Consider the following 16,226-nt stretch of genomic DNA (forward strand, 5'->3'; position numbering starts at 1 on the left):
ACATGGACTGTGTCCAACCTGATTAGCTTGTATCTACCCCAGCGCTTACTACAGTGCCCAGCACAAAATAAGCACTTAACAAATACCATCCAAAAATTCACAAGCAGTAATTTACTAAGAGGAGGATTTGAAGCATCCTGACCTAATGGAAAGAGCATGAACCTGGGAGTCTGAGGACCCGAGTTCTAATTCTGAGCCCATTACTTGTCTGCTGCGTGACCTCAGCAAGTCATTTAACTTCTCCGTGCCTCAGTTACCTCATCTGTAAAATGAGTAACTTTTTCCATCCTACTCCATCCTACTTGTGAGCTCCATGTGGGATAGGGCTTTGTCCAATCTGATTAGCCTGTATCGATTCCGGCACTTGATGTAAGTGTTAAGTGCTTGATAAATACCATAATGATAATAATTGCACTAATAATAATTTGAATTCACCAAGGAAATAAAGAAATTCACAGAAAGGACCAAAGCCTTATTCTATTGGCCTAAACTTTCCCATAGAACATTAACAAGGTGGTTAAAGGGAAGCTTTCTCTGTGGATGGACTTATTAAGCCTTATTCCCAGAGGCAAAACCGGCAACAGTGTTTGGCCAAATACCAGCAGCCCAAAGAGGAGGCAGCGAAGGAAAGAATGTATCAAGCAGAAGTTTTTGAGCTCACCTGGGAGACTTTGCCATTTCCAGTTCCTGTCTAGGAATAAGAAACAGCCCCTTTGCCTTCTGGCGTATGTAATCTAACTCCTTTTTCCTGTAGTCCTTAACCCATCTTCCAGTGAGAGGTTCGTTTGGCTTTTTGAAAGATAATGCATCTTACCATGAAGGAGCAGAAGGCAGGCAGAAGCTTACTTTCTCAGCCGAAAGTTGTAACAGACACTAGCTCCCTGTCTGGGCCGCTGAGGAACTGACCGGTTCCCAGTAGTGTCGTACCACAGTTCTCACTGTCGTCGAATTGTTGTTGTTATTCGATTTGGCCTGTTCCCGTTCCCTTGTGTATCTGCCCTCCCCAATGCCCCACATGATGATTGTGAGCCCTCCGGGGTTCAGGGATCACATCTGATTTGATGTCGTTTGTATTTATCCCCAGTGCTTAGATGAGTGGTTTACACTTTGCCAGCTGAAAGGGAGTGAAGGAGAAACAGCGGGGGGAAAGGTTGCAAGCCAGCATCAATATCAACAGTATTTATTGAACATAAGCTCTCTAGACTCTAAGCTCGATGTGGGCAGGGAATGGTCCTGCCAACTCTATTGAATTATGCACTCTCAAGTGCTTAGTAGAGTGCTCTGCGCATATTAAACATTCAATTACCACTGATTGATTCATTCATATTTATTGAGTGCTTACTGTGTGCAGAGCACTGTACTAAGCGCTTGGAAAGTACAATTCGGCATCAGATAGAGACAATCCCTACCCAACAACGTGCTCACAGTCTAGAAGGGGGAGACAGACAACAAAACAGAACGAGTAGACAGGCATCAATACCATCAAAATAGATAAATAGAATTATAGATATATGTACATCATTAAAAAAAATAGAGTAATAATATGTACAGATATACACAAGTGCTGTGGGGAGGGGAAGGGCGTAGAGCAGAGGGCGGGAGTACTGAACTTCTCCTGGGGTCAGAGTACTGAACTAGATCCTTGGGAAGTGGAAACTCCTTACCATTGACATAAAACCATTCAATCAACACACCTCCCTTCTACCTTACTTTGCTGATTCCCTGCTACAGCCCAGGCCACATACTTTGCTCCTCTAGCACTGGCTTTCTCTGCCTCTGTGTAGTCTATCTTGCCTCTGATCCTTTTCCTCCCACATCCTCCTCTCCCCCCACCCCCCACCCATATATGACAGTGCACCGCTTATTCCACATTCAAAGCGTGATTAAGGTTCCCCGATTAAGCCCTCTTTTCCCCGACTCCCTGTCCCTTTTTGGATCTGTTTCCTTTGAGCTACTGATATTCACCCACCCTCAGCCCCACCGCACTTATGTACATATCCGTAATTAATATATATTGATATCTGTCTTCCCCCTCTAGACTTGAGCGCCTTGTGGGCAGGGAACATGTCTGCCAACTCTGTTGTACTGTACTCCCCCTAAAACTTAGTTCAGTGCTCTGCACACAGTAAGTGCTCAATAAATACCATGGATTCAATTCCATCCTCAAGAAACTGGCAATGTGAATGGGAGTTAGACTGAAATTGACAGTACACCACCGTTAAGAGTGAAAAGATAGAAATATTAGACCTTAAATGGCTAAAGGACAGACAGAATACATGAGGGCTGAGGTGGCTAATGGAATGAGTAGAGAGGTCATGGGGATTAAGCCACTGAAAGGAAAAAAAAAATGACACATGCCCCAGAAGAAGTCAGGGATGGGAATAACAGAGGAAATGAGGAGTGGAGGAGGAAAATCAATCAGTCAATTGTATTTATTGAGTGCTCACTCTATGCAGAGCACTGTACTAAGTGCTTGGGAATACAATACAACAGAATTTGTAGACACGTTCGCTTCCTATAAAGAGCTTACAGTCTAGATGGGGAGATGGACAGTATGAATAAATAAGTAAAGTATAATGTATAATTTAAAGATATGTACAATAAGTGCTGTGGGGCTAGGGCTGGGGAGACTATCAAGTGTCCAAAGGTCACAGATTGAGATGCAGAGATGATGTAGAAGGGAGAGCGAGCTGGGAAAAGACGACTCAATCGGGGAAAGTCTCTTGAAAGAGATGTGACCTTAGTTATGCTTTGAAGGTGGAGAGAGTGGAGGTCTGGCGAATAGGGAGGGGGAGGGAGTTCCAGACTAGGGGGAGGATGTGGGAAAGGGGTCGGCAGCGAGATAGACGAGATTGGGACTCAGTGAGTAAGCGGGCACTAGAGTAGCGGGGTGTGTGGGCTGGGCTGTAGTAGGAGATGGGCGAGGTAGGGTGGGACAAGTTTATTAAGTGCTTTAAAGGAAAAGAAAAATGAGAGTGTAAATCAGGGGACAGAGCAGAGGGGGGTGAGGGACTGAGACGATCAAATGAATGAAGAACAAAGGAAAAGGTCAGAAGTGGTGCAAGGCAGGGAGGGGAGAATTAAAGCAGGCTGGGAGTTGGATAGGAGCCGTCACAGGTGAAAGGACAGATGTTTCTGACCCTTGAAACCTATACCCTGGGCCTTCCCATCTGCGTACATCCCCCTCTTCACTGGGACAGCCAGTGACCTTCATGTGTATCCCGAACAAGATCTCAAAAATCCGATGTTACCTGTCAGTCTGAATAATTACCCAACTCTGAGCTAGATTGGCCTTGAAGGAGCGGGGACACCTAGAGAAAGAGAAGAGGCCTTAAGACGATTAGAGAGAGAAAGAGAAGAGGGTTGAGGAGAGAAGAGCCGGACACCTCTCCAACACAGCAAAGAATGAGCATCCCTGCCAGTTCTGCCTGCTTTGTTTAGAAAACCGGGCCAAAGCAGCATAAAGGACACCCACTCGGTTTAGCAGCAGTTCATTCCCAGACTTGCCACATTTCCGGACCTTCACAGTTACGTCTTCTTTCCCAGCAACCCCTCCCCCCGCCCCATACCCTGCATTGCCTGCTCCCTGCTTCGAGATTCCCAGGAATACTCCTATCCCTGGCGTGCCCAACCCCATCCCATTTCCCCTCCCCTACTCCCAACGCATGGTGAGATGTTTTTCCTGCACTCCAGACTGCTGCTTTCTTCCCTACTCCTAACACACACAGCCACTTGGTTTTAATCTGGTTCTGAAAAATGTCGTTGTCTGTGATTCCGCCGAAGGCAGCGAAGATTGCAGATGAAGCGGAATGAGGATTGCTAGCGGCCATTTGTGGTTCAGTTCTGGACCCTTGAACCGTGGACAAATCACTTAACTTCTCTGGACCTCTTGTTTATCTGCCTTTTAGAAGCCAGGAAATGACTGTGCACCATCAGCCAAATCCTGGAATCCAGTATAATCTTCCCCCTTGCATGCTACCCTCTTCTTCCACCCCAGTCTTTAATCTCTTTTCTTCTCCGAACAGAAGCCGGGAGAAATTAGCAATGAGAGTGAGCGTAAGAAAGAAAATCGTTGGGGTTGTCTGTCTTTTCCCTCTTTCCTGGAGGAATACTGATTTGTTAAATTCATATCGATATGCTTTTTAAAACCAAAATCCATCGGAGATTGCGGCTTGGCTATCATCTGTAATTCTCTGAAGAGCAATGCTAGGGCCAGCTGGTACTCAGGAACTGGGGAAACAGTATGGCCTAGTGGATAGAGCAAAGGCCTGGGAATCCGAAGGAACTGGGTTCTAATCCCAGCTCTGCCACTTGTCTGCTGTATGAACCACTGTGCCTCAGTTACTTCATCTGTAAAATGAAGATTAAGACTGTGAACCCCACATGGGGTAAGGACTGTGTCCAACCTGATTAGCTTGTATCTACCCCAGCGCTTAGTACAGTGCCTGGAACATAATAAGCTCTTAACAGCATTTAAAAAATGCTTATTGATGCAGAGAATGTACTGGGCTAGCTTAGAAGCAAGCAGATCCCCCCAAAACAGTGAGGCATTTCCAGAAGACTGGGCCTCCCTCCTGCCCCTCAGCTCCCCTCTTCAACCCTACAGCCAAGAAATCACATCATTCTTCATATCTTCTCAATCATATTGCATTTGTCTTCTCAGTTTTTTTCTTTCCTCTTCTCACTAATGGGCCCTGTCCAAGGTGGAGACTGTCTGCTATCTCAGCATTGCATTCACACCCTTATCCACAGTTCTATATTTGTTTTTTCGCCCTAGGTAGGCAACAAAAGATTGTCTCATGTTCACTGTTGTGTTTGCAGTGAGATGTCCGTGGCATCCAAGAGTTTTTGTAAAGTTTGTGATAAATGAAACTGGAAGCTACAAAGGCGAGGGACTTTTTTTTCTCCAACTGGGACCAGATTTTGACCCAAGAAATCGGAGCTAGATTGAGAGACGGGCATTCTATAAACAGCCTATGGTGTTAAAGTGGTTTATTCCCAGGCTTTCTTCCCCTAATGAGATTTTGATTGTGAATCTATTGACAAAGGCTGCTGTGTGACCTTGGTTGAGTCACTTAACTTTGCTGTGCCTCAGTTACCTCTACTGTAAAATGGTGATCAAGACTGTGAGCCCCATTTGGGACATGAACTATGTCCAGCTTGATAATCTCGTATCTACCCCAAAGCTTAGTACAGTGCCTGACATGTAATAAATTCTTAACAAATACCTTTTCTTTTTTTAAGAAAAGAAGAGGTTTGAGGGTGGGGTTTAGACTGATGTAAAATTCATTTTGGATCCCTCGAGTTCCTTGTTTGACTCTGCAGCGGCTAAAGTCAGAGGGAGATACATTCATTAGGGTTGAAAGAAAACATCTCACTTGAATCCACCCCAGTGCTTTTTCCCCATTGTAAACATGGCCCAGAATAGCTTTCCCCACATTTGGCTGGCTACGTCGGCTCGGTTTTGGAGAAACCTCTCTCTCTCGACAGGCTCTGGGACAGTTGTGCTGTGGACTGACCCACCGCCAAGCCCAATCTCCGCTCTCTCTGCAGTTGAGTGCAGATGGCCTGTTTTGCACCCTTGCCTGAAACCGGCCTCTTAATGGCCAGTTTAGTGGGTGAGGAGGAGCTCTGGGTTTTGAGAGAGAGAAAGGGCTGTACGTTTTAAGCTGCTAATGGTAATAATGATATTTATTAAGCGCTTACACACTGTTCTGAGCTCTAGGGTAGATACCAGCTAATCAGGCTGAAAAGAGTCCCTGTCCCACATGGAACTCCGTCTCAGTCCCCATTTTACAGTTGAGGCAATTGAGGTACAGAGAAGTTAAGTGACTTACCCCAGGTCACAAAGTAGACAAGTGGAGAAGCCAGCTCCTAGTTGACATGGAACATGTGTACCAACTTTTTTTATTGTACTCTACCAAGCGCTTAGTACAATGCTCTGCACATAGTAAACATTCAATAAATACCATTTATTCACTGATTATTCTGTTGTGTTGGGCATTTTTTTTAAGTGCCCTCAGAGTTTTCTCATTATCTGTCATCATCTCAGGGAACACAGAGTTCTAAACCTGGAGATAGTTTGAGAGGCAACTTGCCCTTCTTGTTTGGGTTGAGAGATTTGTTGAGTGACTCCAGTGCTTGGTGGTTTCCAGAAAAGCTGGTCTCCTACCTCTCGGGAGAAATCTCTGTGCATTTTCTCTCGCTAGCCATAACATCCTACCATCCTTTCTCCTCTTGACAGCTTGAGGTGCAGTGCCCAAGGCCTTCTTAGAAGGGTTTCTCAAATACCCTATTGATTTCGTTTGTGTTTTGTCCTTCTGCCCCAAGATCCACCGCTCTGAGAACCTAGACCATCTGGCTCAAGGAATCCACCAGGGCTCCACCATTCAGGGCAGACCTTCCCCAAGGCTAGGACCCTTTCAGACAGAATGTCCTGATCCCAAGGACACCCGATTAGGATTTTGCCCTGCCTCCTCACCTCTTCTAAGATGGTGGGATCAACCTACTGGTTTGGGGAGGGAATAGAAAGCCTTGGCCATGTGACTGCTGGCACCTACTTCAAGTGAATATGGGGACGGGAGGATGAAAAAAGGGAAAGGGAGAAGGGGTTATGGGGAGGAAAGATGGTGAGGACGAATGGAAGGATGAATCTTCCAGGAGTGGGGAAACTCCTTCACCTCATAACAATAATAATAATAGTGCCAGGTACTGTGCTAAGCATTGGGGTGGATTCGAGCAAATCAAGTTGGACTCAATCCCTGTCCCATGCGGTGCTCACCGTCTCAATCCCCATTTAACAGGTGAGGTAACTGAGACGCAGAGAAGTGAAATGACTTGCCCAGGATCACACAGTAGACAGGTGGCGGTGCCGGGATTAGAATCTATGACCTTCTGACTCCCAGGCCCATACCCTATCCATTACGCCATGCTGCTTCTGTCTGACCAGTACCCTCCCCATCTTCAAAGCCCTCCTGCAATCACATCTCCTCCAGGAAGCCTTCCCAGACTGAGCTGTCATCACCTCCACCGTATTTTCACTTAGTACTGTCCCTCCCATGCAATTAGCTCCACTCTCTGCACTTGGGTACTCCCCACCCCTATAGCACTTACGTACACATCCTCGTACTTGATTGCTTCCCTTGTCTTTTGCTATTGAGTCAACTCTGCCCCATCGTGTTTCCATGGACACATATCTCCCAGAACGCCCCAACTCCATCTGCAATCATCCTGGTAGTGTATCCTTTATGTTAATATCTGCCTCGGCCATTAGACCTATAAGCTACTTGAGGGCAAGGTCTGTGCCTGCTAACTGTATTGAAGACTCCCAAGTGTTTAGTATAGCGCTCAGCACGTAGCACTCAGTCAATATCACTGCTTGATGAATTAGAAGAGGGCAGTGAAGCGAGGGAAAATTTTACCTGCTTCTGGCCTCCGGCTGATTCTGGGGCAACAGCTCTTGGCCCATAGAGAAATAGTATGGCCTAGTGGATAGAGCACAAGCCTAGGAGTCAGAAGGACCTGGGTTCTAATCCTCACCCTGCCACTTGTCTGCTGTGTGACCCTGGGCAAGTAACGTCAATTCTCTGGGCCTCAGTTCCCTCATCTGTGATATGGGGATTAAGACGGTGTCCAACCCAATTACCTTGATATGCCCCAGCGCTTATTACCGTGCTGGGCACAGAGTAAGCATTTAACAAATACCATTATTGTTAGTATTATCATTACATGTGATTTGCAGGCCACCTGGAATCACAGTCTCGTATGTCCCCCCAACGCCCCCAGCCAGTGTAGGGAGGGAGACGGATGTCAAGTTGGGCAACATCTCCCTTCTTTCTTGATTTCTCTCAAGCATTCACATCTCCACCCATCTTGTTTGTCATCCTTTCTTTTTGGGGGAGGGTACATAAATAAGTCCCGAAGACCCTAAAATGGAGGTGAGATTCCAAAATTTCAGGACCTTCCCACTTAAATGGGGGCATCTTTAAGGCTACGGTTTCCTCATTTCAGTTGCACACTCCCCAAGAAGCGTTCAGTAAATGCCGTCGATTGATGGAAAACTCCCCAAGGGGTTGGTCCCAGTGAAATGCTTTCTGATTGCTGCTACCAGTATGAGAGGAAATGTGTAGCCTGAAAAAAAAAAAAACTGTTCTTATCACAAGGCAACGATGGGTGTCGAATTGCTGTGAGTTTTCTCAGCCCATTTTAACGTGCTGATGTTGGCGTGAGCACAACAGGCATTTTAAATAAGTATTTTATGCGGAGTAGCAGATGGAAAGGCTGTTGACTGGAAGCTTGCTCCTAGGGATTTCATTTGCATTTCTCCTAGTAAATTGCTGAAACGGTATGGGGTTCTGCCAGGGAGAGTCACCGGGTAGACTTTTAATTGCTGATTCTGCAGTGACGTGATTTCCTTCCTTTCCAGAGTGACCGTCTGCTTATTAAAGGAGGTCGAATTGTGAATGATGACCAGTCGTTTTATGCTGACATTTACATGGAAGATGGACTCATCAAGTATGTATATCAATTCATTCATTCAGTTGTATTTCTTGAGCGCTTAATGTGTGCAGAGCACTGTACTGTTTATGCTGACATTTATGTGGAAGATGGATTAATCAAGTATGTAAATCACTTCATTCAGTCCTATTTATTGAGTGCATACTGTGTGCAGAACACTGTATTAAGCACTTGGGAGAGTACAATGTAACAATAAACCGACACATTCCCTGCCCACACCAAGTTTACAGTCTAGAGGGGGAGACAGACATTAATAGACCTATAAATGTTCTATCAACCCCACTGTGGCTCAGCGTCTGATCTCCCCAGTGGACTTGGGGGAAAAATTTTGCTTGTGGATTCTGGAGTGAGATCTCCTGCTTCACAATTGCCTTTCTCTCTGCAAATCAGTCAATCAGTTGAATTTATCGAGCGCTTGCTGTGTCCAGTGCACCGTACTAAACGCTTTGGAGAGTACAGCATAACAGAGATTCATTCATTCAATGGTATTTATTGAGCGCTTACTATGTGCAGAGCACTGTACTGAGCGCTTGGAATGTACAATTAGGCAACAGAGATGGAAGTCACATTTCCTGCCCATGAGGAGCTTACAGTCTAGAGGTATAATATAAATGTAATTGGCCCCCATACCACAACTTGAAGTTAATAGTTAAGTGGCATTTGTTAAGAGATTACCATGTCCCAAGCACTGTTCTAAACAGGCAGATAGAAGATAATCAGGTCAGACATTATCCCTGTCCCACCCGGGGCTCACAGTCTAAATAGGAGGGAGAATGGGTATTGAATCCCTATTTTAGACACATGAGGAATCTGAGGCACAGAGAAGCAAAGTGACTTTCCCAAGGTCACACAGCAGGCATATGGAAGAACTGGGATTAGAACCCAGGTCCTCTGACTCCCAGGCCTGTACTCCTTCCATCAGGTTACACTGCTTCTCAGCCGATGAGGCAGAATGAGCTCATCCTTAGGAGGGAGAGGCCTGCCCTCATTTCAGACCCAACTTCACCCCACCTCTCCCTGCTGGGAGAGGAGAACAGTTATCGCATGATAATCAGGCATGCCACTCAGTAAGTAAAACCACTGTATCTGAGGGAACGGTTACTTCTGTTACCTCCACAGTTATCTGGCTTCTCCGGTTTCGGTCTTGTCCTGGATTGGGTGTCACAGATAGTCTTCTCTCCCAAGTCAAGGTTAAGGACAAGTCACTTGTGCTGCAGGCAGGGAGAACGGAATGCCCCTAGAAAGAGAGCAAAAAATTGAATGACTCTCTTTGTTGGGATCCAGTGCTCCACGCACTGACACACTTATTGGCACTAGCAAGCTTTGAACGGACTTGGGACTGGCACAAGAATTCTGGTCAGCTCCTAGATGTCTCAGAGTCCCCTAGGAAACCGAGCTGGGCTGATCTGAAGGTCCTCCTTTCAATAAATCAATCAATGGCATCTGTTGAGCGCTTACAATGTGTAGGTCATCGATCTAATCCCAACTCTGTTACTTGTCTGCTGTGTGACCTTAGGCAGGTCACTTTACTTCCCTGTGCCTCAGTTATTTCATCTGTAAATTGGGGATTGAGTCTGTCAGCCCCATTTGGGAGAAGGGACCGTATCCAACCCGATTTGTTGGTATCTGCCCTAGTGCTTGGCATATAATAAGTGCTTAACAATGCCATAATTATGAATTATTATTATTATGGATGCAATAAACTAGTGTCCACTCTAAATTCAGCTACTGGTTTTCTTTTCATGTGGCCAATGCTTTTTTTTTTTATGGAATTTGTTAAGCACTTAGTATGTGCCAGGCACTGTACTAAGCACTAGGGTACGTACAAGCTATTCAGTTTGGACACAGTCCATGTCCCTCGTGAGGCTCACAGTCTTGATTCCCATTTTACAGATGAGGTAACTGAGTCTCAGAGAAGTTAAGTGACTTGCCCAAGGTCACACAGCAGGCAAGTAGCAGAACTGGGATTAGAAAACCGAGTTCCCTTGACTCCTAGACCTGGGCTTTAAAGCACTAGGCCACACTGTTTCCACACTTCCTCCCCATCAGTTCCAAGCAGGTCAGCAAGGCTCTCCTCGTCGCACAAAAAGAGATTTTGACTGCTGAGTCGGGCAGCGGAGAGTATTGCGTAAAGATTTCTAATTATTTCTATCCCTCCTCACTTAGGATGGTATCATTTCCTAACAGTGACTCTGGTCACTTGTTTAGAACAAGATCAGAGAGGAAATATTGTTCCCCTGCAAGATGTAATTAAATACACTAACTGTTTTGGATGAGTGGCTGTGAAAGCTAGGGGAGGCCTGAGCGTTAGAATAGTCTAGTGGGAGAAAAGGTAACTAGGGAGAAAGCAGAAGGGACAGGCTTGGCTCCCTGAGGTGTTTGTACGTGAAAGCGAGGAGCCTAGGAAAACAGCTGCCCCTGGATTGTGGTTTGAGAATCAAAGGAGCAGCAAGTCACAGCGGATAGAGCAGGGGCCTGGGAGTCAGAACGTTGTGGATTCTAACCCTGACTCTGCCACTTGTCCACTGTGTGACCTGGGGCAAGTCACTTCACTTCTATGTGCCTCAGTTACCTCATCTGGAAAATTGGGGATTGAAAATGTGAGCCCCATGTGGGTTAGGAACTGTGTCCAACCCAATTTGCTTGTCTCCACGCCAGCGCTTGGTACTGTATCTTAAGCACTTAAGAAATACCATCATTATTATCATTATAACAGGAAATAGCTGCCCCTGGAGCGTGGGTTGAGAATCGTGGTTACGCTATGTTTGGAATAACTGAGAAGTAACAGAGCAGCGCTTATCGTTGGGACGGCTGGATTCGAGGCAAAGCGAAAATATTTTTAGCAGAAACGCTGCCACTAGTGGGTTGCATGCAAGGTGGGAGTTGGGTCTGGGGGTCATCCCACCCCCTTTAGGGTAGGGTCTGGAGAAGGGCAACAAGGACACCTGAAGAAACTGCATTAGAACATAAAAATCCAGTGGCTTCCTGAAGGGCAATGCAGATTTTGGAAGTCTGGGATCAGGTGCAGGCAGGAGAGGAAGAGGGGGGACTGGCACTCTTGAAGTGGGTGCTTTTTAGAGCATACTGTCCTGTCCCTGTGCCTCCCCTCCTCCTCTTCACCCCTACACCCCAACTCCCTGACCCCCACCAAGGGCATCCTCACTGCTGTGGCCCCAGTGAGCTCATTCAGCTGGTGAACTGTCCTGCTTCTCTGGGGCACTGCACCCGTTAGTCAGTCAATCATATTTATTGAGTGTTTACTGTGTGCAGAGCACTTTACTAAGTGCTTGGGAGGCAAACAGATTCCCTGCCCACAGTGAGCACCAGGAGGCTGTTGGAACCAAGGGTGTAGGGAACTGCTTTTAAAGGATAACTCTAATTTGACCTTCTTAAAATGCAGGATCAGGAAACCCGTGTGTTATTCCAAGTGCGGGCATACCACAGTCTTACAAAACTTTTCTACCACTCAGTGTCCTCTATGGGTGTAGAGATTTCACTGCACACTCCATCTCATTTAGGCAAATGATAAATAGAATAGGTCTAACCACTGATCCCTCAGAGAGTCCCACTCTATATCTAGCCCCACCTTGGAAAGTGCTTCTTTATCCTTATACCCTTTGCCTCAGATTTCTATCCAAGACAGAAGATCTCCTCTGTTCCCAAAATAAATTCAGTTTGTTTAAAAGGCAGGGCAGAAACGGCACCATGATTCTGATAAATCGAAGTCTGAGAGCAATTTTAAGGTCCAACCTTTAACAGTGCTTTGCACACAGTAAGTGCTCAATAAATACAATTGAATGGATGAATATCTGTGACACCTGGATTTACCACAGACAACACAACTAAATTCCAGGATGTTTTTATTAATGTCACAGATAGTGAAAGGCTCTGACATTAAAGCAAAGCCCCTTGCATCACATCTTCCCCGGGCATGTCATGTGAGGAGACTGGATGACAGTAAACACCCAAACAGTTGAAGGATGGTTAATTGAATAAGGGAAACTGTAAACAGGATGGACAGAGATTAATGTTTTAACAACACAGTGAAGGTAAACCTCAGAAGATCTGACATAGTTGGAAGACAGCCTGGTGAACAGCAATCAGAAATGGGGTAATTCATGAGCAGAGATGATCGTGACACCAAGAAGAGAAAGCAAAAATGGAGGCAGGCACAAAACTCACCTATGCTGGGCAGCAGCGGAATGGGAGAGAGTCGAGGGTGGAGACTCAAGTTTCCTGCGCAGAAAGAGGCAGTGGTCAACTACTTCCATACTTTTACCAAGAAAACTCTATGGATGCACTACCAGCATGATTGCAGATGGAGATGGGGCGTTCTGGGAGAGAGATGTCCATGGAGGTGCTGTGGGTCGTAAACAACTCGACAGCATAAGACAAGATAAGACAAGATCCCCTGTAAAATGGGGATTAAGACTGTGCCCCCCACGTGGGACAACCTCATTACCTTGTATCTACCCTAGTGCTTAGAACAGTGCTTGGCACATAGTGAGCGCTTAACAAATACCATCAACATCATCACCACCCTGTAGAGCAAGGACTGGAACCATGGCTCAAAGGCACCCAGGTTTTGCCATCTGGTATGAGTACCAAGGTGTTACCAACCCGCTCTGGATCTCCCTTTTCCCTTCTCTGTAAAAATGAACAAAAAACCCACCTGTCTGTCTGAGTGTGTCTTTGTTTTAGAATGAGTGCCGGGGGCAGGGGATAAACTCTTTTTAAAATTTCATAAGCAGAACAAAGCTTGAGCTTTTCCCATTGTGAAAGTGCTTCCCTGTTGGCCCAGTAAGATCTATTTAGTATGTTCCTGAGCAAATGCACTAACGTGTATTAAAGAGGCTGGATGATGTCCATGCTGTTTTCCAAAGAAACAGACTTCCAGAAAGGAGAATATACCCTGGGCAAGTTTGGCTCTATGAGACTATTTACTGAGTTTTGTTGAAAGGTGATTTTTACATGTAGGCTTTTTAAGTCGTTATTTATAAATACATTTCTTCTCCTGTTCTCCTCATTAGTTTGGATGCCCTTAGGGGAGAGGGATCATGTCTTTTTCACCTGGCGTACTCTCCCAAGGTGCTTAATACATAACATTGATGATTGTCTTAGACCGTAAGCTTGTTTTGGGCAGGGAGCGTGTCTGTTGTTGTATTGTACTCTTTCAAGTGCTTAGTACAGTGCTTTGCACACAGTAAGTGATCAATAAATATGATTGCCCTACTGACTGACAGGGAACATACCAACTCTTGTATTGTGTTCTCCTGTATTATGCTCTCCTAGGTGCTTAGTACAGCACACAATAAGTACTCAATAAATACCACTGATGGATTCTTTGCTGAAAGTGTTAAGTTTTGAATGATTGTCTCAAAGCTTCACTTGGGTTGGAAGCAGCATAGCGTAGTGGATGGAGCACGAGTCTGGGAGTCAGAAGGTCGTAGGTTCTAATTCTAGCTTCGCCACTTGTCTGCTCTGTGACCTTGGCAAATCACTTCATTTCTCTTTGCCTTCATCTATAAAATTTACTTCATCTGTAAAATGGGGATCGAGACTGTGAGCCCCACGTGGGACAGAGACTGTTTCCCACCCGATTTGCTTGTGTCTACTCCAGGGCTTAGTACAGTACCTGGCACATATTAAGTGTTTAACAGATATTATTATTATTATTATGCCTATCGTTATTATTATGACGTTGGTAGTGGTATGGAGGGTGGTTTGGTTGAGTTCCCTTTCGAGCTGCTGATCCTGTCCCTGTCATTCCAGGCAAATTGGAGACAACCTGATCGTCCCTGGTGGGGTGAAAACCATTGAAGCCAATGGGAAGATGGTGATCCCTGGTGGCATAGATGTCCACACCCACTTGCAGATGCCATACAGGGGGATGACCACAGTGGATGACTTCTTCCAAGGAACCAAGGCTGCCTTGGCGGGTGGAACCACCATGATCAGTAAGTCTGACTAGATGGGTCCTTTCTCTGTGCTCTGTAGGCAGATTCTATGCTGCTGGGCAGTCCCACTGTCTCAGGCAGCCCAACACCTGGATTGACTGGCCATCTAGATACCTCAAGGCTCTCTCTCATTCTAATTTCAAAGCAGTGTGGACTAGTGGATAGAGCACAGTCCTGGGAGTCAGAAGGACCCGGGTTCTGATCCCAGCTCCACCTCTTGTCTGCTGTGTGACCTTGGGCAGGTCGTTTCGCTTGTCTGGGCCTCAGTTCCCTCATCTGTAAAATGGAGATGAAGACTGTGAGCCCCATGAGGGACGTGGACTATGTCCAACCTGTTTACCTTGTATCTACCCCAGGGCTCAGTACAGTGTCTGGCCTATGGTAATCACTTAACGAATGCCATAAAATAAATAAATAAATGAGTTCCTTTTGACTCATAAAAGTAATCGTGGTATTGTTCAGGGCTGCTGGACAGAGTTAAAACAGGCAAATACTAATTAAACTGTGTTTTGGTGCATTTCCTTTTGGATAAGTGCAGTGCTGATATTTGGGCTCAGAGCTCTGCTTTGTTAGACAGTAGGGGTGCTTAGTACAGTGATCTGATGATAGTAAGTGCTCAGTAAATGCCATTGATTGACTGATTCATAGAAAAGTAGGAAGTTGGAATGAGAGGGGAGACCAGGGGTACTGTGGATGGTGGAGAATGCTTTTGGTGTGGGACCATCTAAAATGATTTCACTTCCTATGATTGGGGTGAAGGAAAAGATTTCAAGTACTTAGAGTAAGAGTATTTACTGAGTACCCAGTGGATGCAATGCACTGTTCTAAGAGTTTGGGAAAATCAACAAAAGGAGAAGACCTATTTTCTGTCCACAAGGAGCTTACACGCTAATGGGGGACAAACATGAAAATATTTACAGATGGGTTATACACTATCAGTTGAGCATAAATCTGTACAGAAGTACTGAGGGAGACTGTAAATAAATGTCCCACAAGCCCACGTCCTGCCTCTGGCCTGGAACGCCCTCTCTCTTTATGATAATAATAATAATGATGGTATTTGTTAAGTGCTTACTATGTGCCAAGCACTGTTCTAAGCGCTGGGGTAGATACAAGGTAATGAGGTTGTCACGGTCTTAATCCCCATTTTACAGATGAGGTAACTGAGGCACCGAGAAGTTAAGTGACTTGCCCAAAGTCACACAGTTGACAGGTGGCAGAGCCCATGACCTCTGAGTCCTGAGCCGGGCTCTTTCCACTGAGCAACACAACAGATGATTGTTCTCACCATCTTCAAAGCCTTATTGAAAGCACATCTCCTCCAAGAGGCCTTCCCTGACTAAGCCCTCATATCCTCTTCTCCTACCCCCTTCTGCTCTGCCCTTGCATTTGTTTTTGCTCCCTTTATTCACCCCTCCCTCAGCCCCACATGTACGTATCTGTAATGTATTAATTTATATTTATGTTTGTCTCCCCCTGTAGACTATAAGCTCACAATGGGCAGGGAACATTCATTCATTCAATAGTATTTATTGAGCGCTTACTATGTGCAGAGCACTGTACTAAGCGCTTGGGATGAACAAGTCGGCAACAGATAGAGACAGTCCCTGCCGTTTGACGGGCTTACGGTCTGATCGGGGGAGACGGACAGACGAGAACGATGGCAATAAACAGCGTCAAGGGGAAGAACATCTCGTAAAAACCGATGGCGACTAAATAGAATCGAGGCGATGTACAATTCATTAACAAAAT

The 16,226-nt window shown here is 45.7% G+C and overlaps 1 protein-coding gene across 1 annotated transcript in view; it reads left to right on the forward strand.

Annotated features, from left to right (window-relative positions):
- DPYSL3 (dihydropyrimidinase like 3) overlaps positions 1-16,226 on the forward strand; it is a 52,538-nt gene that overhangs the window by 13,560 nt on the left and 22,752 nt on the right. Inside the window, exons 2-3 of the mRNA XM_007666397.4 lie at positions 8,426-8,514; positions 14,290-14,474. Coding sequence (XP_007664587.1) covers positions 8,426-8,514; positions 14,290-14,474 — 274 coding nt within the window. The remainder of the gene's footprint in view (positions 1-8,425; positions 8,515-14,289; positions 14,475-16,226) is intronic.

This window comes from Ornithorhynchus anatinus, chromosome X1 (assembly GCF_004115215.2).
Source record: "Ornithorhynchus anatinus isolate Pmale09 chromosome X1, mOrnAna1.pri.v4, whole genome shotgun sequence".
NCBI classification, from domain to species: Eukaryota; Metazoa; Chordata; class Mammalia; order Monotremata; family Ornithorhynchidae; genus Ornithorhynchus; species Ornithorhynchus anatinus.